Source organism: Sceloporus occidentalis, unplaced genomic scaffold (assembly GCF_023333645.1).
Source record: "Sceloporus occidentalis isolate IW3139 unplaced genomic scaffold, rSceOcc1.0.p SCAF_2, whole genome shotgun sequence".
In the NCBI taxonomy this organism is placed as follows: domain Eukaryota; kingdom Metazoa; phylum Chordata; class Lepidosauria; order Squamata; family Phrynosomatidae; genus Sceloporus; species Sceloporus occidentalis.
In genome coordinates this window covers 163943713-163971649 of record NW_028316982.1, presented here as the reverse complement: position 1 = coordinate 163971649, position 27937 = coordinate 163943713, and the positions used below count along the sequence as shown (strand labels likewise).

Sequence of the window (27937 nt, the reverse complement as noted above, 5' to 3'; positions counted from 1 at the left end):
TAATAGGTCCACTGGCTGCCAGTCTTGTTTCCAGACAGAATTCAAAGTCCTGGTTGTGACTGATAGATTCCTATTTGGTTCACCTCCAGATTATCTGAAGGACCGTTATCTCCCTATATGAGCCTGGCTATGCCTTGAGATCTTCTGTAGAGGCGCTTATTTCCATCCCATCACCTTCTCATCAGGTGGGATCACAGGAGACAGCTTCTTTGGCTGCATAAGCACTACAGAAATAATCCAGTCTGACACCATTTTAACTGCTATGGCTCAAAGCTGTGGAATTATGGAAATTGTAGTTTGTTATGGCAAAGAAGGCTAAAAGTCTCATGAAAATACAATTCCCATAATTTCATAGCATTAAGCCATGGCAGTTAAAGTGGTGTCAACTTGGATTATTCTATTTATAATTTAATTCTATTTTAATTTTTATATATTTCAACGATAGGTAGATTTATTTGTACCTATCTTAAATTTGGTAACCACTGTCAAGGGCTGCCAAAAAGGTGAGATATAGCTAAGTATTAACTAAAAACTATTAGCAACTGTATTCATATCCCACTTTCCACCAAATTGGAACTCAAGGTAGCTTACAAATTGATAATTACAAGCATATTGAAAAGTCAATAATAAAACCAAATTAAATTATAAATGGCAGCTTTCTCCTCTGGCTGCATGCAGCTCCCGGGGGTGTCCTGGGGAATGAAGCCCCAAGGACACCCCTTTTCGGGACCAGGGAGAAGGAGCATTTTGCTGCTTCTCCCTGGTCCCAAAAAGCGCTGTGTTGGGGCCTTTGGGCTGCCGCTGTGGCTGCCCTGGCCCCAATACGTGGCCCAAAGGGGCGGTCTGTATCCCGTCATACTTTTGTCAGCCTAAAAAACTAAACCAGGATTATCAGGTGTTTTTCCATGCCTGGTGGCGCAGTGGTTAAATGCCTGTACTGCAGCCTCTCACTCAAAACCACAAGGTTGCGAGTTCAAGACCAGCAAAAGGACTCAAGCGTGACTCAGGTTTGCATCCTTCTGAGGTCACTAAAATGAGTACCCAGATTGTTGGGGTAAATTAGCTTACAGTTGTAAACTGCTTAGATACTACTTAGGTGGTATGAAGCAGTATATAAATGACATATGTTTTGTTTGTTTTGTTTGTGGACACTCAGTAGAGGCCAAATATTTTGGGAGAAGTCCAATGTGCTAGCAGTCAAGCATCAGGATAACAGAACTTTCTTTCACTGCCTCCTCCCTACCAGGTTTGTGTTACCCCAAAATTGGCTCCAGAAAGTTTCCTAAGTCCTCCAGAACTAGTTTTTGACACATGGCAGGGGGAACTGCAATGGGGAGAGGACATCATCCCCTGCTGATTCTATGATATTCTGCTGTTTGACCAGCAAAAGATCACCAAAGAAAATTGCCTTTTGAACAGAATTTGCCAGACACTACTTCTATAAATTCAGTCTGCAGATCACCTGGAAACACCAAGGCTTCTTTTATATAAAACTGCAACTCACAACTGGATGTAAAGTACTTATTCACATCTCTGACCTTCAGAATACATCCTGGCTTTAATACTCCTTGTGGTTTTGTCTATACTAATATAAGCTATTAAGACAATTAAACATTAAAGTTAAGTCAGGTTGTATCTCCACATGCATTTAGCTAAACAGCTATTTTATTACAGGATATATAAGATGCCCAACATTTTTGAAAGGTTGGAGGAAAAGAACAAATTATACATACAGGTACAAATTCAGATTTTTCCCCCACTGTGAATTTCACAAGAAATTTGTAAACATAAATGGAGTATCCTAAATACAAAATACTGGATTACATACTCCATTAAAAGCTGTCACAAAATGAATTTAAGTCCTGTTCCCTCTTCCTTAATGTTCTCCAGGATTTTGAAAAATGGCAAAGCCTGACTCAACAGTTGCAATATAGATATTTATATATCTATAAACACATTTGAAGAGATAATTGCTATGTTCAAAATCGGAACTTATGATTCTGATTTTCCATCCACAGTACCATAAAAGGACAATTAAATCATTAAATAAGGTGGCTCTGTTTTCAATGAAATAAAACATTTTAAAACAGTTTTTTTAAGAAAAAGAAATACAAATAAAGTAGTATTAAGTCCATTGTTTGTTGCATACAAGAATGGATATGGAAGTCATACATTAGTATAAAGTTTAGTTAATAAAGATTCCTTATTCTGAAATCAACTTACAACAGTTCTCACCAGACCAGGTGTGGCGTGGGTAATTTCGTCCATGTCTCTTTGTAAGAGACCGCTGCACTGTTGAGGAAAAATTGTGAACTGCATGGCTGACTCTGCGTAGAATTCGGTAAGGATGTTCTTGTCCTTCTCTTGAATATCCACGTTGTGACATTGTTTTTATCATTACATTAATTTTTAATACTTCATAAGATAAAACACCAGTCAATCTTCTTCTTGGTGTCTTAGTGTTCAGGGCACTCCAGTATTAAATGGTTTATAATAATAATTCCTAGTGTTTATAACACAGGGAGATGCAGTTTAATTATTGGCATCTCACATCTTGCACTGAGTGCATTCAAAAATATCAGACAAAGATAACTTGTGTCCACAGTGATTGCCAACATTCAAAACAATGCAATTAACATTTTGAATAATAGAACACACTCACTGACTCTCTTCTTCAGTAGCTGCTAATTTAAGCCAGAAGTCTATAAAGAGAGACAAGGCACACTATACAGAAGTGGCTGAACAGCTAAACTTGCATTCAGACACTGGATCCAGATTTGTTTTTAGTTGCCCACCAGAACCCTTATTGTTACTTGCTTTCACTGAGGAAGATGGATCCAGTTTTATCGATCATTTCTTTTTCAGACATTTAGTCAAAATGTTAAGAGAGTTTTCTTTCATTCCCAAACCAGTTTCATCATTCTGTGGATTTGCAATCTCCTTCTAAATGCACAGAAGTATTCTGCAATTGCCAAGCAACATCTTCAGCTTTCACGGTAGAAGAACACATAGAGATCCCCTTTGTATATTCTTACATCAGCAGTCAGTCAGGCAGCAATGTATCTCTGAAATTCATATTATACTTTCAAGTTCTGCATCTGTCTGTCCGCTTCACCACACTCCTTCTTGGATTCAGCACTGTTCTACTGATTTCAACAAGGCAGAGGAAAATATCAGTGCCTATATGATGCTGTAAAGAGATGTGATAAGAAATTATGCACCCCTTCCTGCAACAGATTTGCTTTAATTGCTGCTTCAGTCCCACTGAAGAAAAGAACACATGCTGCAGCTGAGCAGTTTAAAGTCAAAGTGGCCTTTTCCTCAAAGCATTCAAAACAAAAATATCTGAAGAGAAGCCTCCCAGGAAAATTCAATCTCAACACCGATTGAAGTGGGAAGGAAGGGAGGGGATAGAGACCATTGCTATCTTAAACCACACCAGGAAGTCCTGCAATGTCTGTTCTCCTCATCTTATTCAATACAGAAGGAAGAGAGGAAACTGATTACGTTCCTTTCTTGGCAGTAACCCCTTTCTATGAAAGACATTTAACTGTGAGCACGCAGATAACTGGTATTTTCCCACAACAGAACAGTTGTACTTCTAACTATGGTGCTGTGTGATCTTTTCACTGAACTACATACATGTCTGGCACCATGCTGGATTTGGTACTGACGTTTTTCCTACATGAGAAATCTGTATGACAAACATTTCCCACACTTTTCTGCCTGCTTCTATCTTTCAAACCCTTTTTTATACAGAAATGATAACAAAATACAAGAAAATATATGAAGTAATTCCCAGCTATCACACAGAGGTTTGAAGAATCGAAGGCACTTCTTTGTCGACATGACACCTCATTCAACCTTCCTCAATTTGTTGCCCTTCAGATGTGCTGGGCAACAACCTCCATCATCCCCACCTAACAGATCTATGCCAACCAGAATAATATTTTAATGGAAACACATATTGAATTGGCTTACAACAATGGTCCAAAACACACTACAGAAATAACCCAGTTTGAGACCACTTTAACTGCCCTGGATCAATGATAGAGAATTCTGGAAACGGTAGTTTTGTGAGACATTTAGCCTTCTGTGTCAGCAATCTCTGTGGCCACAATAAGCTACAATTTCCAGGATTCCTTAGCCAGGGCAGTTAAAGCAGTCTCACACTGGATTATTTCTGCAGTGTGTTTTAGACCAACGATACTATATTTGTTTCTTCTACACACATTTTGTTTCTTCTATATTCTTGACACTTATGGTAAAGAATAATTTTGTTTCTTCTACATCTCATTAAAAAATTACAAACTTGTGTTGTGCAGGGACAGCTCATTGTCAAGGAAAATGGTACCTCACCCCAGATGGCAAGATGAGGCATCCTTCCCCTGCTTAGACCATAAGCTTCTGCCAGTGTTACATTGTTGCAAATGAAATTAATAGAAGTTTTAAAAACACATTATATTATCATTATTAAATATGCCTTGGAAAACTTCGAGATGCACTCCTCTCCATTAAAAGAATTTTGATAACCACTTACTGAACTATCACCCTACTCCTCTGCCAAGCTAGTTCCCCAATAAGACAACAAAGAGTTTTTTCTAAAAGTCAGCACTACCTTCTGAGTCCGCCCCTCCCAAAAAGACCAGAACCACTGTAAAACTGGCACCCCAAGCCCCATCACAAGGAAATAACCCAGAAGGATACCATAGTATCAAAAGCTACTGACAAGTTCAGCAGAACCAACAGGGACACACTCCCACTAATTAGTTCCATGTGTAGGTCATCCACCAAGGTGACCAAAGCAATTTCATAGCCAGGTTTAAAGTCAGACTGAAATGGATCCAAGATAATCCATTTCATCCTGGGATCTCTGGAGCTGGGAGGCCAACACATACTCCAATATCTTGACCAAAAATGGGATATTAGAAACTAGCCAATAGTTCTTCAGTAGTGGGCGCCAGGGAGGATTTTTTCAACAACGGTCTCACTGCAGCCTCTTTTAGACAAGATGGAAACCTGCCTGGCTGTACCAAGGCTTTCACCACTCCCTTTACCCAATCTGCCAGTACTTCTTTGGGCTGCTTTCAACAGACAGCAAGGTCATGAGTTGTGTATGCATGTGGTGGCTCTCATCTGTCCAAGGAGCCTCAGTCTGCACATGATGAACTTTATCCAATATCATAAGACAAGCTTACCAAAATTACATCCATTGGATCTGTATCAACAATAGCATCCAAGTCAGAGCAGATGTAATGGATTTTATCCACAAAACACTATGCAAACTCTTCACAGTAGTTGCTGAGTGATTTACATAATGCACTTCTGGGGCAGAATGTAAAAGACACCTGCTCACTTGAGACAGCTCTGCTGCATAACACTGTGTGGAAAGAAAGAAAGATTTCTTCACTACCACTAATTCCAAGGCATAGGCTTTTCAATAAACTCTAGTCCATGAATGGTAGGATACACTCCAAATCCTCCCCCACCATTGCTCTAGTGTCTGTCCCACTGATTTCAATACAGCCAGCTTCCTAGGGAACCAGGATGCTTGCTTAGCTCCATTCCATGAGAGAACACTTAGGAGCAATCATGTCCACCACCCTGGACAGAGATCAGCCAAGACTTTGACAAAATCCATCTGCCAAGGCGCCAGAAAACTTACCATAAGCCATCAGGATTCAATCTGGATCCATTAGTCTCTTGGGTTGGATAATCTTAATTCTGCCCCATCCCTGCAGAGGAGCTACAATGAATAGTGATCTGTTCATGACTATGGAACTATATTAAGTTTCTCCACATCCAAATCACCATCATCTCACTCTGCACATAAAACTAGATCTAGAGTGTGTCCTGAAACATAGGTGACACCAGGTATTACTTGGGACAGACCTATGGTTGTCATGGAGGACATGATGCCCTGAGTTGCTCCTGACAAAGAGGTCTTCATATGGCTGTTGAAGTCTGTTAACCTAACTAATTAGACTCCAACACCACTGTTGAGACCAACTCAGCCAGCTCAGGAAGGGAGACTGATGGGCAGTGGGCTGGGCAGTACACCAACAGAATCCTATACTGTCCCAGCCACGCATCTTTAAGTACACATATTCAAACCCATCCAGCCTAGAATAGTCCACACAAATACAAACAAGGGTCTACAAAATGTCTGGCAGGTCTGTTACACTTCCACAAGGTAGGTGGGGATCAGAAGGGATCAATCAAGAGCATATATTAACATAAATAATGAAATCTTATGATCACACACACCTTCTCTGTTTCCACAAGAAGTCAACATGCTTAAGAACAAGACATTAAACTTTAATAATAATGTAACTGTGATTGTATTTTATTTAATGCAATCAGAATTTCTGGGTGCAAAAAAAGTTATTACAGTAATGGCTCTGCCTGTTCATAAAAAGAAGGAAATGGAAAATGTGACAACACCAGAGGAGGGGGGAAATTGAAGGCATGATCCCTGCTGTTAAAAACAACAACAACTCATAACCACACAGGTTTCCTTTTTCAGCTTCTACTTAACAATCACTAGCAAACTAATTATCACCTTAAAAGATAGCACCTTAAAATATAATTGGGAGTACTAAATGACACCTGATCTTATCCTCCCTTGTGAACACAAGAGAGGAAATGTTCAGGGACTTAGAGCAATGTGAATTTTGAAGGATCCAACTATGATGTAAATAAACCTTTTTAACCTTTTCAAAAGATGTCAGTTCCATTAAAATACCCTCTTACTGTTTGCATTTCTGTCACCATTAAAACTGTCAAGATCCATCAGTAGAATTTCCTCACTACAGATAATAAATCTGAGTTGATATATTGTAGTGAGCAGGGTCCTTGATGGTAGGGTGAAGTGGAGGTCTCTCATTCATAGGGTCACCATAAGCTGATGTTGACTTGAGGTCAGTTAACAAGAAAAAAAAATCTAGAGCTAAGGATAATGTAAATAAAACATAATGCCGCTTGCTTAAAATTCAAGAGATTTTAATTACAGACGCACTGCAGATAGTCTGCCCAGTTAATTTTGCACAGACCTATATGCATTTTATAGTTTTTGTGGGTTTTTCGGGCGGCCATGTTCTAGAAGAGTTTCTTCCTGATGTTTCGCCAGCAACTGTGGCTGGCATCTTCAGAGAATGTTTGCCTGGAAAGGACTTGGGTATATATATTGTGTGACCTGGAAAGGAGGGGGTGATTTGCATGTATATTGTTTTGTTGCTTATGGCAGGCCTCAGGGTGGGAGGGTCTGCAAAAGAGGATTAGTGACTGCTTGTCTGCTGGGAGATTTCTCATTTGCATTTGTTGAGTCTTTATCTTGCTATCTTTCAGGACTGGTAGCCAAACCTTATTTACTTTACGGGTTTCCTCTTTTCTGTTGAAACTGTCCAGGTGTTTGTGGATTTCAATGGCTTTCCTGTGCATCCTGACATGGTAGTGGTTGGCATGGTCCAGAATTTCAGTGTTTTCAAACAGTATTTTATGCCCAGGATGGTTAGTGGCATGTTCTGCTACTGCTGATTTTTCTGGATGACATCAGAAGGGCTATCAGGCCCAGGAAAACCCAGAGGAGTGAAGACAAGCAGCCACCCCAAAGGATGGTATTTTTACCATCCATCAAAGGAGTCATAGACAGAATAGGGAAAGTGGTGAGGAAGCACAACCTGCAAATGGTTTACAAACTGACGAAGAAAATCCAGAAAATGCTTCGCTCAGCCAAGGACCAGAGAGACCCTCTCACAGCTGCAGGAATTTACTGCATACCATGCAGCTGCAGAATAGTCTACATAGGGACCACCAAACGCAGTGTGCAAACAAGAATCAAGGAACATGAAAGACACTGCAGACCGGGCCAGCCAGAAAAATCAGCAGTAGCAGAACATGCCACAAACCATCCTGGGCTTAAAATACTGTTTGAAAACACTGAAATTCTGGACTATGCCAACCACTACCATGTCAGGATGCACAGTTCCAGGGGTGGGGCTTCTGGCCTCTGGGGGGTGGTACTTCTGCCCTTTAGGGGGTGGGATTTCCACCCTCCAGGGGGCAGAGTTTCTGCCCCTTTTCCTGCCCTCCAGCTGTGAGGAGGGCAGGGAGCCTCTGGCTCCTCCCCTGGCATTTGTCAGCCCCTGAGTGTCCCTTTGGGACACCCCATAGTTTGCTGGCTTCTGAGGGTCTGTTTGGGACACTCAGAGTTCAGCAATCGGGTTTTGGAGCACAGCAGCCAGAAGCGGGAGCCACTGGCCATTGCCCCCCAAAATTTGCCAGCCCCTGAGCATCCTTGGGAGACACCACAGGACCAGCAAAGGCCCCTGGAGGGGGAGCCGGCACACGACCGCCCCTCTTCTTCCTGGACCTTAGCAGGTCCTTTCAGGAGAGAGTTCGGGGTGATGAAGGGCCCCTGAGAGAGCCCAGGAACTGGCATGCAGCCATTCCTGAGCATTTCTTTCCCCAGAGCTCTCTCTCGGGACGGAGCTCTGAGGGAAGAAGGGCCCATGGGGAGATCCAGGAGCTGGCATGCGGCCATTGCTCCTCCCCATGGGCCTTTCTCTGCCCCCATCTGTCTTTCTGGAGACAGTTGGAGGCTGGAAAAGGTCTCTGGGGAGGAGCAACTAGTATGCGCCAGTCGCTCCTCCTCCCCCCACCCTTTCCCCATAGGCAGCTGAAGGCCGGGAGAAGGTGGGGGGGAGCCAGATGCACACGCCTCTGGTTCTTTCTCTCCAGCACCATTTTCTGGTTTCCCGCTGTCTCAGAGAGAAAGTGGGAGGCACGAAAATGGCAGGGAGGAGGAGGAACAGGCACATGCGTGCCTGTTTCTCCTTCCCCTGGGGTCCGTGCCTGGCAAAACGCCCTGAAATGCCACTTCCAGCATGTGTGGCATAGGTTCACCACCACAGCTCTTTTTTTTTTAAGGAGCTATTTTTAAGAAGTTACCTGCACATAAAAGAAAAACAAAGAAGTATAACATTAGTAAAAAAAAAACCCTGAAATAAAACAGAAAAAGTGTGCCTATTCTTATCAGCTGGAAGATTGAGTGTTTCAAAGACTTGCTAAAGATTTTCCTCAAATATAGTTGCACACTCTCTTTGTGACTCTACAATTTCCAGAACATTTGCCACTTTAATTGAGGAACAAAGGATCTTCTGTGAAGAAACGTTCACTTTCTCTTCAGAGTATCCTATATTCCATTTTTTTATTTCATTTCATCATTTCATATCAGTAAACTCTATTCCAGTTTTTCATCATAAGAACCCTTATGGCTCTGTCATCCTGATATGGCTTCAGGAATACAAAGTAAACTTCAGATCAGCATTTTGCTTCTTACATCCTATGAGAACAAAATGTGTACAAGACAGCATTAATACATCAGTTACAGGTGTATAGTTGTTGTTGTGTGCCTTCAATTTGTTCTCCCCCCCCCCCCTCCACTGCAAGTTATGACAATCCCAAAATGAACTTGTCATGGTGTTTTCTTGGCAAGATTTGTTCAGAGAAGGTTTGCTCTTGCCTTCCCCCTAAGGCTGAGAGAGTGTGACTTGCCCAAGGTCACCGAGTGGGTTTCATGGCTGATCTGGGAATCAAATACTTGCCTTCAGAACTATAGTCCAGCATTCAAACCACTACACCATGCTGGCTCAAACAAGCAAGCATTCATTTTACATCACTGTGCTGGCCAAATGGCTGTAATAAAGTTGTTGTTATTTTGCATCATTACATCATTTATTTGGCATCATTTCCATGATTTATTTGGCACATAGGCCAATGGTATAATTTCCCTTTGCAAATTGTGGAAGTCTACTATTTTTGCTTGATTTCAGAATGGGGTATAAGTTAGTTTTTAAAACACCTTTTTGGGTTCAGTAGATTATAGATGCAAGCTATAGGAAAGAGATTCCACCTCAACATTAGGAGGAACTTCTTGACAGTAAGGGCTGTTCGACAGTGGAACAAACTCCCTCGGAGAGTGGTGGAGTCTCTTTCCTTGGAAGTCTTTAAACAGAGGCTGAATGGCCATCTGTCGGGTATGCTTTTATTGAGAGTTCCTGCATGGCACAGGGTTGGACTGGATGGCCCTTGTGGTCTCTTCCAACTCTACGATTCAATGATTAGGTGACAGATATCTTATTTTACGGGGCCTCTGTTATTTGCTTTAAGTTATGTGACTATGTTACCAGAATTATGTCAAGGATGGGGGGAGGGCATGAGCCCTCAGAACACAATATATAAACACCTCTGTGGAAATGAAATGGCCACAACTCTATTGGTTACAGCTGTTATAGCTTTGACACCATTTGGGCAATGGAACCAAATGTCATTATGTCTGCCAGCAGATGAACCCCAAACCTAGCCTGCCTCCTAGTCCTGGGGAACCTGTGGAATGGCAGAAATGAGACCAATATGGGTGTCAGCCACTATCTCCTAGTTACCTTATAGAATTCCTCACTGCTGGCTAGGACTGCTGGGAATTGCAGTCCAACAACATTTGGATAGCCACATGATTCCCAATCCTCTTTTAAATGATTGAACTACACAAGCATCACTACGGCACAAGTGTATTGAAAGATGCACCATCTTTTATTTGTAACAGTAATGTCTGACGGTTCCTGTTTTTTTCTGAATAATTTTAGCAGCAGCTTCAAAAAGGCCCAGACTTTAAGCAAAGTGAGGTGTTTCCCCATGCCATCTGAGAGTGAGGCAGGGATGATCCCTGAGAAAGAGATGACCATGCCCCCAATTGCTTCCCTTCCCAAGATCCTGTAAACAGATGTCCAAAGCTGGGGAGATGGCCATGCCAGAGTCATCTTCCCCACGGCCAATGCTGAACCCCAATTTTGTAGCAAAGAATGAAGAAAAATATAACTTTTATATACTGGGTAAAGTAATCCTATAGGCTAATGCTAGAAAGAGAGAGAGAGAGGATGGGGAAAGCCACCTCTGAGAAGAATGGCCAAGAGGACATCCATACAGCCTATATACCTATTCCCCACCCCCTCGGTGCACACCTAAGCAAGGCCTTCCTCTTCAACATCCATGTAGGAATGTTCCTCCCACCAGGCCATACCACCATGATTCCACTTTAACTGCCATTGCAACAATGTGTGGAATCCTGGGATTTGCGGTTTAGGGAGGAACATTCAGAATTGTCAGGCTGAGAAGAGGAGTGCCTCACCAGTTTGGAAATCCTAGGATTCCATAATTTGCAGCCATGGCTAAGGGGGGAATCATAGTGCTAAAAGTGTGAAAGGGCCCATGCTTGGGAAGGTGAATCATTGAGACATTGGTAGACCAGGCATTTCCTGCACCTCCATCTGTGGACAAGCAGTAGATTCTCCAGGTGAAAGCCTTCTTGTTTGTTTCTGTAAACTTTTTGTTTTTAAGCAAACAAATACTGTACATACATAATAAATAAACATATGTGATGGATGGATCTTTTTAGTTTCTTGCACTCTGTAGAATGAAAGGTCTGTCCACCCCAGTTTTGCAAATTTAGCAAAGCTTCTCAGATCAACAAAAGGAAGGCACATTCTCTCCCCCCCCACACAGTCTCAAAAGAAAAACAAAACAAAACAAAGTACAGGAAACAACACAAACTTTAAATACTAGATGAACCACACAGTTAATCACAAATGCAAGCATCAGTCTAGGAAACTTGTAGAGCAAGTATGTCCACTCTATAGTTCAAAGAATTTTCAAAATGAGAATATTCAACAACATGTCCACTGTGTGTGTGTGTTGTGTTGAAGTCGTTTCCAACTTAGAGACCCTAAGGTGACTCTATCACAGAGTTTTCTTGACAAGTTTCTTCACAGACAATTTCAGAAAAATAAACAGTTCTTACATTTGCATTTGTTTTAACTTGATTAGTTAAACAGAGAATCCACCTACAAACAAGCACAAGGATACATGAACCATTTGCTCAGAGGAAAGCAAGCAAAGAGAAACAAAAAGCTTTTGGCGAGAAAGGTGTTTAAAAATAGACAAGAGTTCTGATTATGTGAGACCTAGACATTGTGTCTGCAGAGATAAAAGGAATGGGTTTCTTATTCATGTTGTCCAACCAACTTAGTATTCTTCTAAGAGGAAGCCAAAATGACTTTCGACCACAGTTGACTACCTCAAGGTCAAGGGCTACAGGGATTACCTGTATTTAATAAAATCTCACATTTCATGGTGATGTGCTCTGTCTCAAGAGCACAGACTTATGAGCAAAACACCATTTCTCCTCTTTTCTTGTGCACAGAAGAATTAAAAAAGGAGATGGGTTGCATTTTGAATAAGGAGTAGGAATCATACTCTTCCTCACATGTCACTGGATTGCAACTTAAACCATTCCTCACTGCTGTCTAGGGCTGTTGGGAAATGCTGCAGTCCAACAACATTTGGAGATTCCCAACCCTCCTTTAAATGAATTAAATGAACTAGTACTAGTTGGTCACTTTGCTAATCCAAATACTGCCATGACACAAGCATATTGGGAAAAGCGCCAACTTTTATTTGTAGCAGTAATGCCTGACAGATTATGTCATTTCTGAAAAATTTTGCTGCAGCTTCAAAAAGGCTGAGATTTTAGGCGAAGGGATAAATGTTTTCCATGTGATCAGAAACCTGAATTTTAGGTGTTTCACAACTAGGTCACAACTACATCTAGAGCTGTACCAGTTCTCGGTAGCCTAGGCGGGAGGTGTGATTTACATGTTTGTCCCAAGTCTTCTCCCTGCTCTTTCTCAAACCAACATGAGGAAAAGACTTATCCCACTTTTAAGTGACCTTACTGAGGGCCTTGAACAAAGGGATTACTGGGGAAATGGAGTGAAATATTGGGGACTAGAGGAATTTAGGAGACAGCTGCTGGAGAACAGGTCGGCTATAATCAGTCTTCTGCCACTCCCCGAAGTTAGCTTGTTTCCCTCAACTCTTTTGAAGAACACTTGGATCCAGCCTTGGCACAACACTTGTGCAACTTCTTATTGCATCAATGGTTATACATTTTCCACACTTGTGCAAGTGGGAAGCCCAGAATTTCTTGCACAAGTGATTCTTATCATGGTGCAGAGGTCAGATGGAACAACATGCCAGATGGGCAACAATCTAGTTCATGAGCATGCCTCCATCATTTACAAATTGCTAGTGGATTCCAGCAGTAGCTGGTTGGCTGACTTGTCCATTCTGATCTGACTGCATCCCACAGAACTATATCAGTGGGCTTTTTTGCTTCCCTAACACTGAATTCAATCTTGGTCACCATCCTGTCATTTGTATTATAGTAAAATTCAACAACCATTCTGTATGTGGAAGGGGAGAACCATCTTTTTCATTTCAGACAGCAAACTGCCTTAGGCTGTTTTTGCACCTTGTTTCTGAAAACAACAATAACAAGGATTGGGCTACTAAACTTCAAGTTGCTTTCTTGCTCCGTTTAATGTCAGCCTGGTAGGATAGATTACTACCTTGTTTTAAACAATACATAAAGATCAGCAGTGAATGTTTTCATTTGTACAGACTTGCTTGAGTTGAAGCCTTCCAGGTGTACTAAGCCATAATTTGCATTGTGACTAGCTCAATACAACTGAAGTCACCAGATTGGTAAAGGTGGTATTAAGAGAATTAAAGAGATTTATAGGTGTTTTTCTTGCTGAGAGATGAAAGATATCCAGTGGCAACTAGGTCTTCACTAGTCAACATGTGGACAGCAATATTTCCTCCCCCCAAGGTTCCCTTTGATCCTAGAGAAATGTGAAACATCAGATAGGGTTTCACTGAGCTGAGGGGACATTTTGATTAAATATTCCAAATTAAGCCAAACTCACGAAATCAGTAGAATTAAAAGATATAGCCATGTTAGTCTGCAGAACCAGTATCTGAGGAAGTAAACTGAAGTCTACGTAAGCTCATGCTGCCAACTTTTTTCTTTCAGTTAGTTTCAAAGGTGCTACAAAATCTCTTTACATCATGAAAATAGTGTTCCTTGTTCTTTAAATAAGGGAGTTATTAATTCATGATGTAGACTCCTTATAGAGTTTACTCTCCTACCATACTGAAGCGAATGAGCTGTATTGATCTCATCTCTACTAATCTAAGCAACAATTCAGCTATAAATTAACCCGAAGGACAGGGTTGGGAATCAAAATTAGTTTTTTATATGACCCATGGATAAGTCGAGGGTAAAATGTTGGGGCATGTAACAAAGGATGTAAAGGATGAAGCAAAGGGAAACAATGCCAAAGAACTTACAAAATTCCAGCAGACTGTTTGTGGTTACCTTAAAGGCTGGCTCAATGAGGAGGGAATTATGGTAAATGGTGGTTGTGCAATATGTGGGGGAGACATGGAGACAAGTAAGAAAACACACACACATCAGAAATGATTAAAAGGCAGAGTATTTTTTTAAAAAAATTGTGACTATTTTAGCAGTGATTATAGTGTTTAATATTTGCCTAATTTTAACCTAGAAAAGCTGAAAATCATACGCACATATCATATTCAAATCTTGCGAAGCCTGACTCCTCTTGATGCTCCTTTAGAGGGGAAGCACCAAAAACCTGCCACTGTTGCCATTTTCCCACCCAAGCATTCAAAAAATGTCAAAAGCGGTGCCATAGCACAGACAGTAGAAGGGGTTAGTGCTTCTTTTAGATACTCCCAGGATGAACTAAGCTCTCAACTTTCTCCACTTTACTCAGAGAGTGCCAGGTAAGAGAAGAGAAAGCACCCCTGTCAGGTAAGAAAAGGGAATGCACTTTTTATATATAATAGTTAAAGTACAGTACTTACAGTGGCCCATGGATAAGTCAACCCAGTTTTTTGGGGTCAATTTTTGACTAAAATTTCTATACTTGTACATGAGTATATAGAGTCAGTCCACATTCCTATACCAAGTTAACAAGAATTCCAAAGTTCCTGAAGCTGACTTAGGCATCCATCACTCTCACCCTGTATCAGCTCCCAGCTGCTGAAACTCAGTGCAACTGCAGCTGTTACGGATCCCAATATCTCCCTTGCACCTGCGCTTCACATAGGAGAAAGCCCCCATTCATTTCAATGCAAAAGCTCCACTCACTAAGATTTCCCTTGCAAGGATTTCATTGTGGAACCACAGCCCCAAGGTCCAAAGTTAAAGAGTCTGACTAATATGTAAACTATGAGAACCAGAAGTGGGGTGGGGTAATGGGGTCACCATCTTTCTTCTCCCTCCCCCTCCACCCCTAATACAGAAAATAATAAATAACTGTGCACAAAATCCAAAGAGCTGGGCAATGCAAAAAAGAAAGAGCAATTTGCCTTTCATTTTATCTTCTGATATCTCACATCTCCCATGACACAACTGACACCTCATTATCAGTCATATATTCATAATAAAATTCTCCTCAACTTAAATCCCTACAAAAATTTAAATCATATTATACTGCTATAAAAAGAAGATCTACATTTTCATAACTTGTCTACCCATATTCCAGCTCAAGGCATAAAAAGATACAAATTTGACCACTTTTGGCCATTATTTTCCAGTGCTGTTCTGGGTTGAATATAAAAATGGCACCTTGCAAATTTTTCTTTTCAGTTCTTACCATCCTTTCAAAAATAGGGCAAAATATAAAAAAGCAGACGTACAGTCTCATGAGAAGTGTATAATGTCAATATGCATAAAAACCATCTAATTACATGAAAATTAAAATATTTAGGACAACAGCCAAATGAAACAGATGCAAGCAGACTAATGCTTACATAGAACAAGAAAGAGGTCAAGATACTGTCAATATACTGAGAACTAAAGCAGGTAATTTTTTTTAATCCCTTTACGTTTTTTTATGTGGTCCATATTTGTATTTCTCCTCTTTAGATTATTTGGGCTTTTAGTGTGTTTTATTTAAAGCTACTTGACATTATACTAAGAAAGGTGAGCTCAGTGACAAGAGGAAGGAGAGGACTCATTTTTAAAAAATTAAAATGTAAAATTTCAACTTTTTTTAAAATTGTAATTTTTTAAAAAAATATTTTTAAAAAAACTTTTCTTTAAAAACATATTTTATCAAATGAAACTATGCTTATATAAATATATTCAGGCTGTGCATATGATATTGTAATTTAAAGGTATAATTTTAATTTTTCAAGGTGTTTATGTCACAACTATTACAGCGCGCCCGCTCCATATGCGGGTGCACCATACACAGCTTCCACTTTACGCGGAAGCCACGCTGAAATACATGGAATGGTGTGTGTGCCCGAGGTGCGCGCATGTCACGCCGCCGTGAGCACAAGCCCCGTTCTATTGAATGGGGCTCAGGTTTACGCGGTATTTGCCTTATCGGGGGGGGGGGGGGCAGAATGGATCCCCGCGTAAGGCAAGGCTGCACTGTACAATTATACTTGGTGACATAGAGGAATTATGATTTATGAGTAACATTAATACAAAAAAAATTACTAAGGATTCGATATGGTATAGGAGGTCAATGGGGGGTGGTGCCAACCCTAGAAACACCACTGAGCACAGCCTTATTTGGAGATAGTTTTATTCACGTGTTGGGAATGTGAAGTAAGCAAGTACCTATGAGAATATACTTTTCAGTAAACACTGAAGATCTGCACAGCTGTAACTTCCTACTACAGTGGACCCTTGGGATCCACTGGGGTTTCGTTCCGGGACCCACTGTGGATACCAAAAGTATTCAAGTGTCCTTTCAAAAATATTGTCAAGCCATGGATCGTAGAACCCGTGGATAAAAAATCCGTGGATATGGAGGGAAAACTGTACATGCTTCGTGATGCTTCACTATATTTTATTTTTATTTTAGCGGTATTAAGCAGAAAAATATTACTAGAAAATCTGATTTCCAATTTCTACCAACTATGTACTTAACTTTTTACTGTGAAATGTACTCATGCCATTGCTTTTTTAATTCTTCCCATACCATCTGCACATGATCTGTTTAGCACATTATTGTCAGCTTGGATAAAGATCCCTTCAAAATGAAAATGCAGAAAGCCTGATAAATACTGTGGGGTTTTTCCCCTTTGAAGTAGTGTTTTCCAATCTATTTGAGTTCTATTTTTAAGTTCTGATAACCACAGATAGGGTTTAGAAACAATTCCCTCTCTTTTTGCACATACATATTGCTGTCCAGTGTTCTTGGTTTACCATGTCAGACATAACAATTTCCTACGACTGGGACTTTTTAGCACAGTTCACTCCCCCATGGAACTAGCAAAAAGCTAATTATCTCCAGTACTTTGAGACCTGATGAATGGAGAAACAAAATACTGTTGGCTATTAAACTATGTGCTTTCAGAGGCTTTCAAGACAGCTTTTCAAGAAGAGCTTCATAAAGAATGTTACTGGGAACAGTAACATGTTTATTTATAGGAATCTCTTTCCTCAATTAAGTAATCTTTCTTTCTTTGGCTTATTCAAATTTGTTATCATATTTGTTTGTCTGTCTTGGAAGCTGTAATTTGTGCATGAGTAGACTCAGCTTCAACATTCCTGGAAGTTCTCTGAAACAGCTAAAACTCCAAAGGCAAACTACTTATCAGTTTGGGTTTGCTGTTGTCATTTATGGAATCATTTGAGATATTTGCAAAAATCTCCTCATACCAACTATATATAGCTGGCAATATGGGACACTGACTCTAGATTATGAGGTTTTAGTGAGATTACAGACATTCATTATTAATGCCCAGATGTTTATCCATGCTGCTTTGCAAATCATCACTATGTTTTATACAGATTTAAGCAATGTTAATCATCACATTTATATTGCCATTTGTACTTCTTTGTATCACAGCCTTCTGACCATTCTTGTGACATTTTTTCTTCCTCTTACCTTCATGTACATATACCTGTACACTCCATGTGTATGATGGAGTAGCCTTTAATCCACAAAAGCTTGTGCTATAATAAATGTGTCAGCCTTTTCAATGAATAACTGGGTCCGGTGCACAAGTATACAGCAGCAACCAACTGTAGCCCTTCCTGAGTCTGTTTCTACTGTTGTATATTATTTAAATCAGTTGAGAAAACAGCTAATATGTGATGGGATTCTATCTCAAACTGGAATGAAAGTTCCCAGGCCAACTGGGGAAACCCACTGTGCTGAAGCTTCCACACCCCTGAAATAGGGAATTCAATTATACAACTTGGCTGTGCATCTATTGGGTGAGTCACATCAAGCAGAGGCAGATGGCTTGATCTCAGTCTCCCTATCTAGGGAAATAGGGAGAGGCCAACACAAGGATGGTCAATTATTGCAGCTCCCCTGCTTTGTCCTCTTTCACTGGATTGGACCCAAGGGCTTGGCTTTCTATTTGACTCTACAGACAAGATGCTTTAGCCTGACCTTTGTGCAGTTTCATCCCCAGCATTTTTTGGACTACACTTTCATTCTTTCTTTTGGATTTCTGTGAGAAATATTGGTCCCAGTCCAGTTTCTAACACTTCCTCATGCCTTACAACCCTACTTTCATAACTTGTGTAATTTAAGTCAAGACAATTTTTCCAAAGGATTTATGTCAACTGAACCATTGTGTCAGATAATAAAAAAGAACAAGTATGACCTGATGCTGCTAATCAAGTGAAACCAAACATAAGCTATTCACAAGAAATATAGTACTTTAGCAATACTGAAATCTTAACTTCAGATATATGTTTGTTGTTGTTTTTGTTATGTACCTTCAAGTAATTTCTGGCTTTTGGTGATGCTAAGGTGAACCCATCACAGGCTTTTCTTGGCAAGATTTGTTAAATCTTAACTGCAGGTATATGTTTGTTATTGTTTTTGTTGTGTACCTTCAAGTAATTTCTGGCTTTTGATGATGCTAAGATGAACCCATCACAAGGTTTTCTTGGCAAGATTTGTTCAGAGGGGGCATTGCCATTTCCTTCCTCTAAGGCCTTTTTCACACAGGAACATATGTGCTTTCATCCCAAAAATGGTTAAAGTGCTGTCTTCCTACAAAAGCAAGCCCATTTGCTAATGGTTATCACACACAGAGCACAACAAGGGGTTAAAGGCACATCAAAATGGGTCCAATGCAAATTTTGGTATCAAAAGGAAACAAACAAATCTCCTTTGCCAGCATAGAAATACCTTTTCTGTGCATGTTCTAAACCAGGGGTAGGCAACCTGCGGCCCGCGGGCCAGATGCGGCCCGGCAAGGCCTTGGGACCGGCCCCAGCCCGGTCCTGCCGCCGATTGCTGCCGGGGCCTTTGGGGGGCAATTGTCCATAGAAGCCTCAGAAACATGCATTTATATTTAAAAAAATTTAAAAATCAGCAATTTTTTTCGCATGTCCTCCATTTTTTTTTAAAAAAAGTGTCTTCCATTTGAAAATTTTGTCCTACATTTGTCCTGGTTTATTTATATATTTAATGTTTTTTAAAAAATATTTAATTATTTATTTTTTGGCTTCGGCCCCCCGGTTGTCTGAGGAACAGCAACACGGCCCCCGGCTCAATAAGGTTGCCTACCCCTGTTCTAAACTGTCATTTCCACAAGTGCACCCCTCCCACATGCTCCAGGAAGGGAAGGGTGGCTATCTTGTTGGGGATAGCAATGGGGAGCCTTGCCAGAGTGCTCCTGGGCCCTCCTCTGCCTCCTCCTCCTCCCTCTAGCTTGGTTGAGAGAGTGTGACAGTGGCGCTTGTCTCTCTGCCTTTCCTCCTTCCCCTGCTGGCTCTTTGGCAAGCCAGCCTGTGGCCTCGGAGGAGTCCACCCTGCTGCCTTCCTCCCCCTTCTTGTTCCTGAGCCCCCCTCTGGTGCCACCTCCTCCTCCTCCTAACTGAGTGTTCCCAGAGGCTGGGAAAGGAAGAGGAGGAGGAGGTGGGGATGGACTCCTCCAACTCAGCTGCTTGCCCGCTCCTCTGGGGGCCTCTTCCTTCAAAGGGGCCAGGAGGAGGAGGAAGGTGGCAGGGATGGAAGGGAGGAGCTTCTTCACCACTCCTTCCTCCCCCTCCTGGAGCTTGCCTTGGCCCCAGTGAAGGAAGAGGGCCCCGGAGGAGCGGGTGAACAGCTGCGCTGGGGGAGTCCATCTCCACCTCCTCCTCTTCCTTTCCCACCCTCTGGGAACTCTCTCTCAGCTGGAATGAGGAGGAGGAGGAGGGCAGTGGGGATGGACTCTTCCGAGGCCCCAGGCTGGCTTACCAGAGAGCCAGCAGGGGAAAGAGGAGAGTCAGAGAGCCTTTCGCTCCAGAAGGAGGAGGAAGGTGGCGGGGGAGGGAGGGAGCTTCCAGGAGAGAGAGTGTGTGTGTATTCCTTAAGAAAAAAGCCTTCTACCTCTCCCTGGCACAGCAAAGGATGCTGGGAAATCTGGGAAACTAGAGTCATCTGGGGACTTGTTTTCCACATGGATGGCATTACGTGAAGGGAGTGAATTTGCAAGCAAAATGGACATGTAAATCCGGTAGTTTTGCAAATTTGCTCATTTCTTGATTCCCCTCACATTCTCTCTGGATTCTGTCCCAATTGCATGCAACGTCATGTGATAAGCAGGTGCAAGTTGTCCCTAATACTCTGGATGACCCTGCATTGCCCCCACTTTAACCTTCCAATTTTCCTCGTGTGATCAAGTACTAATACTCAGAGAACGTGACTTGTCCAAGGTCACCCACTTAGTTTCCATGGCTGAGTCAAATCCTGGCCTCCCAGAGTCTTAGCCCCAGCAACCATACCAGTACACCATGCTGACTTTAGTTTTCCATCCAAAGAAGAAATATAGTTGCTCATGTGGTTAGCTTGACTGGACAGACTGAAAAGGCCTTTTTGGGCATTAGCTAGAGAGGTTTTTGATGAAAGCATGGAGGGAGATGAGTGTCACATGGTAGAGTCCTGCCTGGTCTACTTTCACTTTTTCTTTGTTTGATGAATTTTGACAGGACCAGTATAAACAATTGGACACATCTGCATGTGTTGTGTGCCTTGCAGCTGTTTCCTATTTATGGCAACCCTATCATGTTTTGTTTTGGGGGTTTTTTTTGGCAAAATTTGTTCAGAAGACGTTTGCCACTGCCTTCCCCTAGGTTGAAACCCCAGTGGTTTTCATGGCTGAGCTGGGAACTGAACACTGGTCTCCAGAGTTATAGTCCAACACTCAAATCACTTCACCATGGAGTTTATCACACGGGAGGAATTTCGAATGAAAAGAAAGTGGGGCCAGAACGCATTCACGTGAATTCGCTAGTTCAGCGAATTTACGTGAATTCGAATTGCATTTGAACTGACTTCCCACTGCCTGAAAATAGCTTCCCATTGCCCGAAATTGCGTGTGATCACCTCTCACGCAATAACATTAAATCCTATGATTGCGTTCGGATTGCCATTGAATTATACTTCCAATTTCCATTGTCTGATAATGTCCCATGCTGGCTCTCAACACACCTACACTGTTCCAAAAGACCAGAAATGCTGATAACCCAGTATCCCTTCTTCCATGGAACAGGGTAAGATATTCAACTGACCAAGTTCTAATACCCTTCAGGTTTTTCCTGTCCAGATGGGGAGGACATGAGTGAAGGTACTGTAGTTGTAGGTTGTTCATATTTCCTCTGTCCTTACAGCAAAATTATCTTTGGATAATTCCCGAAGAGAAGCAAAATGACTGACTCAAGGTTACTAAATGACCTTCAAAGTGAAGTGTGGATTTGGATGTTTGTGGCCCTCATCAAAGTGTAATATTCTGTTCACTACCTATACTTTCACCGAAATGAAGGCTTAAATTCCATATGCATATATTTGGAATTAAATCCAAACTGCAAGCTTAATACATACTGTATACAGAACACAGAGAGTGTTTTTCCTGGTAAAGGGTAATCAGTTTTGCAAACCTGCCACTATTAGAACTTTTTATGAAATGTGTGTTTCTGAAATGTATATGAATACATCAAATTACCAATTGTTGTCTTGTTACAAAGGAGTTGAAGTTATCTGGAATCTATGCCTTTGCTATTCTTACATACATCTTCATGTATCAGGCTGTGTGTGGGCAAAATAAAAATTGTTTGACCTTGACTTTGTCCTTAGATCTATTCCTATTTGCTATAAAATGCTTTACTGGAACAGAAGCATGGTTTTCAACCAATTCTGTGAAGTGTCTAGCTCAGAGTAATCTCTAGGAAATATGGAAGCCAAGTGTTTAAAAATACAAGCAAAATTCATATTTCACACAACACTGTACAAAAGGAACTTACAATATTGGTTGTGACAGGAAGAATAACATGATTTACTAGGCACTGCAAATCACAGATGGTTTTAATGTTCATCTCCAATTCTTATATACCCACTAAGATATAGACAACTCCACCTGAGTCTCCAGTATTTCTGAAAATTGCAGAAGCATTTCAACAAGAGATGAAACATAAAGAACTAGTACTTGGCTTACTTAATTTTTTATTAGAAAGATATATATATATATTCCAATTGAGTATGCAAGACTGAGAGTAGCTTGTAATAATTTAAAACATGTTTATTTTATTTTTATTTTTTTGGTTAAGGAAAACTAACAAATTAACCAAGCAAGCAGCAACCATAGTAAGAGACAGGTGCAAGAGATTAAAAAAACCAACAGATGAACAGCCATTTGCCCATTCTAAGTGAACCCTTAATATTAATCACAGCAGCTCTAAACACCAGCCATTTTGTTAATTATCCTAAATACTTGATTTTTTAAAATAAAGGACAGCATCGGATTATGACAATATGTATAGCACAGAATAGCATGCAGCAGCATGTTATTAAATCCCCACCCTTCCCCATTTATGGCATGTAGGTAGAAGGCTTTGGGAGTATTACTGCTTTGAGAGCCACACAGAAAAGGAGAATTTAGTACAGAAAAATCTATACTGCATTTAGCCTTTTTTTCTGGGTGACAAATTTGCTTACTGCAAGCAGCACATGATTATCACATTTACTGAAACAAACCCTTGAGACAGAAGCCCAAAATGTTACCATCAAATGGGATACAGCTTGAACCCATCATATCTATCATTAGGAATTGCATGCATTACACAAATTTTATGGCTTCATGATTGAAGCTCACAAAGTTCTTTGTAATGCAACAGGAACTATACACAATACCAATAATTAAATAATGTTTCTTAATTAAAAATATGGAAATAAATAAATAAATTTCTGATTAAACAAAGTCTTCACACCTTCTTTACTGACAGATTGAAATATCCTTTGCCATTTAGAAAACCAGCCTGGAGGCATCCTAAAATTAGCCTGCAGCCATCTCTCTATTGAATGAGTAATTTCAGATTATATTTTTAGAAAGCAACCAGGGAGGAGGGGGGAACATGCCTTTGATTTTTACAGATTGATATGAACTGTAAACCATGTATGAACAAATGCTTATTAAATCCTTATACACAGACCTCCATTGATTTCTATAAACAAAGCCTATAAAAAGCAGTATAAGGGTTCTAGGATCAATTAACAATCACCCTTCCCACCAATACAGTGCAATACAATACAATTAAATAATCACCCCAATTACAACTGAAAAATTGCACACACACACACACACACACACAAAGCCAAACGCCAAGTGTCAAATACACAAAGCACTTTTCTTTTTATAATTTTTTAGTCTAGCAGCTCCTCCTACCAGTATGCTGGGAAATAGCATACAATCTCCACACCAGCTCTTCTAAAGCCATTTCTTCCGTTTTTAGCCAACAGTTCATCCTCGAGCATTAACAAAGATGACCCTTGGGAAGCATTCCTCCCATCATCCGTCCTGAAGGTGGAGGTGGGGAACCTCTAGCACCGTTTGACAAACCACACTGCATTTCAATTACTACTCCATGAGAGATTCTCCTAATACTAGCTCAGAAAGAGGTGTAAAGTCAGGCTCCTTTTTTCCTCTGCAATACACTGGCAGGAGGAGGCTCTTCAGAAAGAGAGAGAGAGACAGAGTCATGAATGATAATTACATCAATATCACTTTAAAAAGTTCTCCCCTCCTCTGGGAAGTGCTTCTCTGCCGCTGCTGGTTTGTTACTAGATGGCAGAATTATTGCAAAGCTTTTGTTAGCCAATTCTCTTCTCTCTGGAAGATTAAAGCTGGCACATCCCAGGGCTGCTGCACTTCAGCATCAGAAACATGCTGGTGCTGCCTGACTTTCCCTTGGAAAGAGAGAGAGAAGAAAGCCAATGCAGATCCCAATGAAAAGGACATCTTCGTTCTGAAAGCAAAAGCATGCAGACCTCTTCTTAATCAAATTTAACATCACTACAGACTTACATCATTTTAGGTTCACTGTAAACCCAGAGGCTATACAGTTCTGCTCAAGTGAAGCATGCAGGCAAGCCTTGTAAAGATAGTACCCATTTTTAAATATCTGCTCACACTTTTTAAACAAACAAAAACAGAACAGAAATCCAATTACCAAAGTAATTTACACATTCGTCTATATACCCTCAGCCTTTCAGTACAGACCCCCAGCTAAAAGGCTGGATGAAGTTCGCTTTATTGTTGTTATTGTGTGCTCTCAAGTTGTTTCCTATTTGGGCTTTCTTGGCAAGATCTGTTCAGGGTTTTCTTTTTCTTTTTGCCATTGCTTTCCTCTGAGGCTGAGAGAGTGTGACTTGCCTAAGGCCACCAAGTAGGTTCCCCTGATCAAGGGGGGGGGGATTCAAACCGTGATCTCCAGAGTCCAATCCAACATCAAAACCACTACACCATGTGGCTTACATGAGTTAATTAAAAACAAAACAGTAGCCTTGATGATCCATTAGAAATAACAACAGTAAAATCCACATATATACAATATGTTTATTAGGACCAATCAGAAGGACAGAAAAGTGGGGAAACCTTCACTGTCTAGGTAGTACCAAAGAGAAAAAGAAAAAAGGAGAAGAAATAGAAAGGTCCAAAAATTAGGCCAGGTGTTGTAGTCATAAAGTTTTGCAGTTAAACTCAATCTCAAGACAGAGACTGCAGCCTGATTGGCTCTGTGGTAGGTGAGCAGATATGGGCCTACACCTAGTAATACCTACTAGGCCAGAAAACTAAAGACTGGTTGTGTTGACTGAGGTTCTGAAACATTTAGCTAGTAAGTTCAAAGGCAATGTAGAACTGAATGATGCTTGGATAGTTCATTTATAGATTGTTCTTTATTACTTCCTTGTGTCCCACAAATGCAACAATAGAATGGCATATACATTTCTATACTGCTTATCAGTGGAAAATTGTTACATAGATTGTAACCAGCTGAACCCAAAGGGTGCTAAGCAATGGCTCCTCTTCATCCCGGAAAGAAATGACCAGTGAGGTAGCACAGGGTTCTGTCCTAGGCCCAGTGCTATCCAACATCTCTATCAATGATTTGGATGAAGAAATAGAAGGCATGCTTATCAAATTTGCAGATGATACCAAATTAGGAGGAGTTGCTAATACCCCAGAGGGCAGGATCAAAATTGAAGAAGACCTGAATATATTGGAAAGCTGGGCCAAAGCTAACAAAATAAATTTCAACAGGGAGGAATGTAAGGTACTGCACTTAGGGCGGAAAAACGAAATGCATAGTTATAGGATGGGGGACACTTAGCTTAATGAGATTAGGTGTGAAAGGGACTTAGGAGTCCTAGTATACCACAAGTTGAGTCTACTGCAGCTAAAAAGGCCAATGCGATGTCAGGCTGCATCAACAGAAGTATATTGACTAAAGATCAAAGGAAATAACAGTACCACTGTGTTCTGCTTTGGTCAGGCCTCACCTGGAATACTGTGTGCAGTTCTGGGCACCACAATTCAAAAGAGATGTTGACAAATTGGTGCATGTCTAAAGGAGGGTCACTAAAATGCGGAAGGATCTGGAAATTATGCCTTATGAAGAAAGACTTAGGGAGCTGGGTATGTTTAGCCTGGGGAAGAGATGGTTAAGGGGTGATGTGACAGCCCTGTTTACGTATTTGAAGGGGTATCACATTGAGGATGGAGCAAGCTTGTTTTCTGCTGCTCCAGAGACTAGAGCATGGAACAATGGATGCAAGCTACAGGAAAAGAGATTCCAACTCAACCTTAGGAGGAACGTCTTGACAGTAAGAGCTGTTAGACTGTGGAACACACTCCCTCAAAGTGTGGTGGGGTCTCCTTCTTTGGAGGTCTCTAAACAGAGCTGGATGGCCATCTGTCGGGTGTACTTTGATTGTGATTTCCTGCATGGCAGGGGGTTGGACTGGATGGCCCTTATGGTCTCTTCTAACTCTATGATTCTATGATTCCAACTCAACACTCTCTAAGCAATTTACAATCTGTTAACTAATTTCTCCCAACAAGCTGGATACTCATTTTACCAACCTACAAAAGGATGGAAGGCTGAGGCAACCTTAGAGCCCTGGGATTGAATATACAAACTTGTGGCTGCAGTACTGGCATTTAAGCACTGTGCCATCAGGGCTCCCTAACTCATTTAACTCACATAGGATGAAGCTGTGTGGTCAAGGCCATGAAGCATCTTACTAGTTTCCTTACTGGTGTTTCTGTGGCACTCCACAGACGAGAGTGATGACAAGCTTCAGATTCAGCTGCATTTAACTCTGCAAACCTAGAATCTTATTAAGCCTTCATAGTAGTACAGTATTAGGACCACTTCACACATATGGTAAGAAATAACATATGCACTGTGATATATGAAAATCATTTTGCTGTCTCTTTGGCCAAAATTAGTGTGTACACTCTCTTTTCTTTTCAATACATCTCTCTAGGTAAGATATTATACGTTAAATCACCTCATTATGAATGGACTGCAAACTGTATGTTGATTAAAATAAGTGTTCTCACACTTATTTTAAAGATGAGAACTAAAAATAGCTGGGGATCATTATTTATTCCAAAGTAGGGGGAAATGTAAATTTTCCCCATTAGAACAGCAAGCTGAGCTGAAATACAATCAAGTTTTAATCTTCAAAGTTACATGGACCTGGTGCACAGTTGGCCAGAGATAAAACACAAGATGATGCACCTCCCATTTCAGATACAAAAGCCAATTGGTCTTGCCACTGAATCTTCTTTCAACAGCTGAGGACAGAAGACTAACGTAAGACAGAAGACTAGCTCAAGGTAGTCTAGAACATATTACTCTGCTCTCACACAAAGGAACAGTCCACCTGAAGCAGACATCTCATATTGCCTAATGGGAGGGCCAACCTCAAATGCACAGTCAGTGCCATAAAACAAGCAGGCAAAGATGGAGAATGCCTGTTGTTACCTATTTCTCATCTTAGTTTCTGATACTAGTGGAATTTAGAAGGATATGGCTGCAGTGCAATGATGGTGCTTTTGTATTTGGCAATCAGTGTGTCAGGATACAAGCTGGCAGTGAATCTTGATGAAGCAACAGGCAAGTTGAAGACCTCAGAGTGATTTACAGAGGAAGTTTTATTTTGGGGGCATAAAAAAGAGAAAGCAAGCCTTGCAAGATCAGAGAGGGGCAAGAGAAGTGGAAGTGGTGGTAGAAATGAAAAATAAATATTGGGGAGCAAATATCAAGTGGCTGTTTCCTTCTAAATGTTTGGTTGCAAGTAGTTGGAAAATATGATTAAGTATTTATATAGTAGTTTAAGTATTAATATAGATTAAGTATTCATATTATAGGATTAAGTATTTATCCTACAAGCTTAGAGGTATATTTATGTAGTAATCATCTGATGAGGTTTTAGGTTCACTCCCCCCCCCCCCCCAGCTCGTCTAATGTTGTAAATCCAATGAGAAAAATTCTGGGAGATTCACGTCTTCACAAAATATGGTTATGTAACGTTGTAGTTTTAACTAGGTACTGCTGAGTTGTAGCAACAAACTGCTTTATCTTTCTTTTTCTTTTCTTTATACAATTGTTCATAATCTTTTCCAGTTTTTAAATATTCACCCTCATGAGACAAGCTGCCTCTGATCAAGCCTTTGTTCCCAATCCTTCACAAATTTTCACTTT

The 27937-nt window shown here is 40.8% G+C and overlaps 1 protein-coding gene across 6 annotated transcripts in view; it reads right to left on the bottom strand.

Annotated features, from left to right (window-relative positions):
• The window catches only part of LOC149319213 (guanine nucleotide exchange factor DBS-like), a 173667-nt gene that overhangs the window by 98414 nt on the left and 47316 nt on the right, over window positions 1-27937 (bottom strand). The window contains exon 1 of one of the 6 annotated variants that reach the window (XM_089511294.1): window positions 23611-23904. The exons of 4 other annotated variants lie outside the window; for them this stretch is intronic. In XM_089511294.1, the coding sequence (XP_089367420.1) occupies window positions 23611-23689 (79 nt within the window). In that variant the 5' untranslated portion in view covers window positions 23690-23904. Of the gene's footprint in view, window positions 1-2223; window positions 2416-23610; window positions 23905-27937 lie in introns of those variants that run through there. One more of the 6 variants, XM_089511292.1, reaches the window with a different exon arrangement.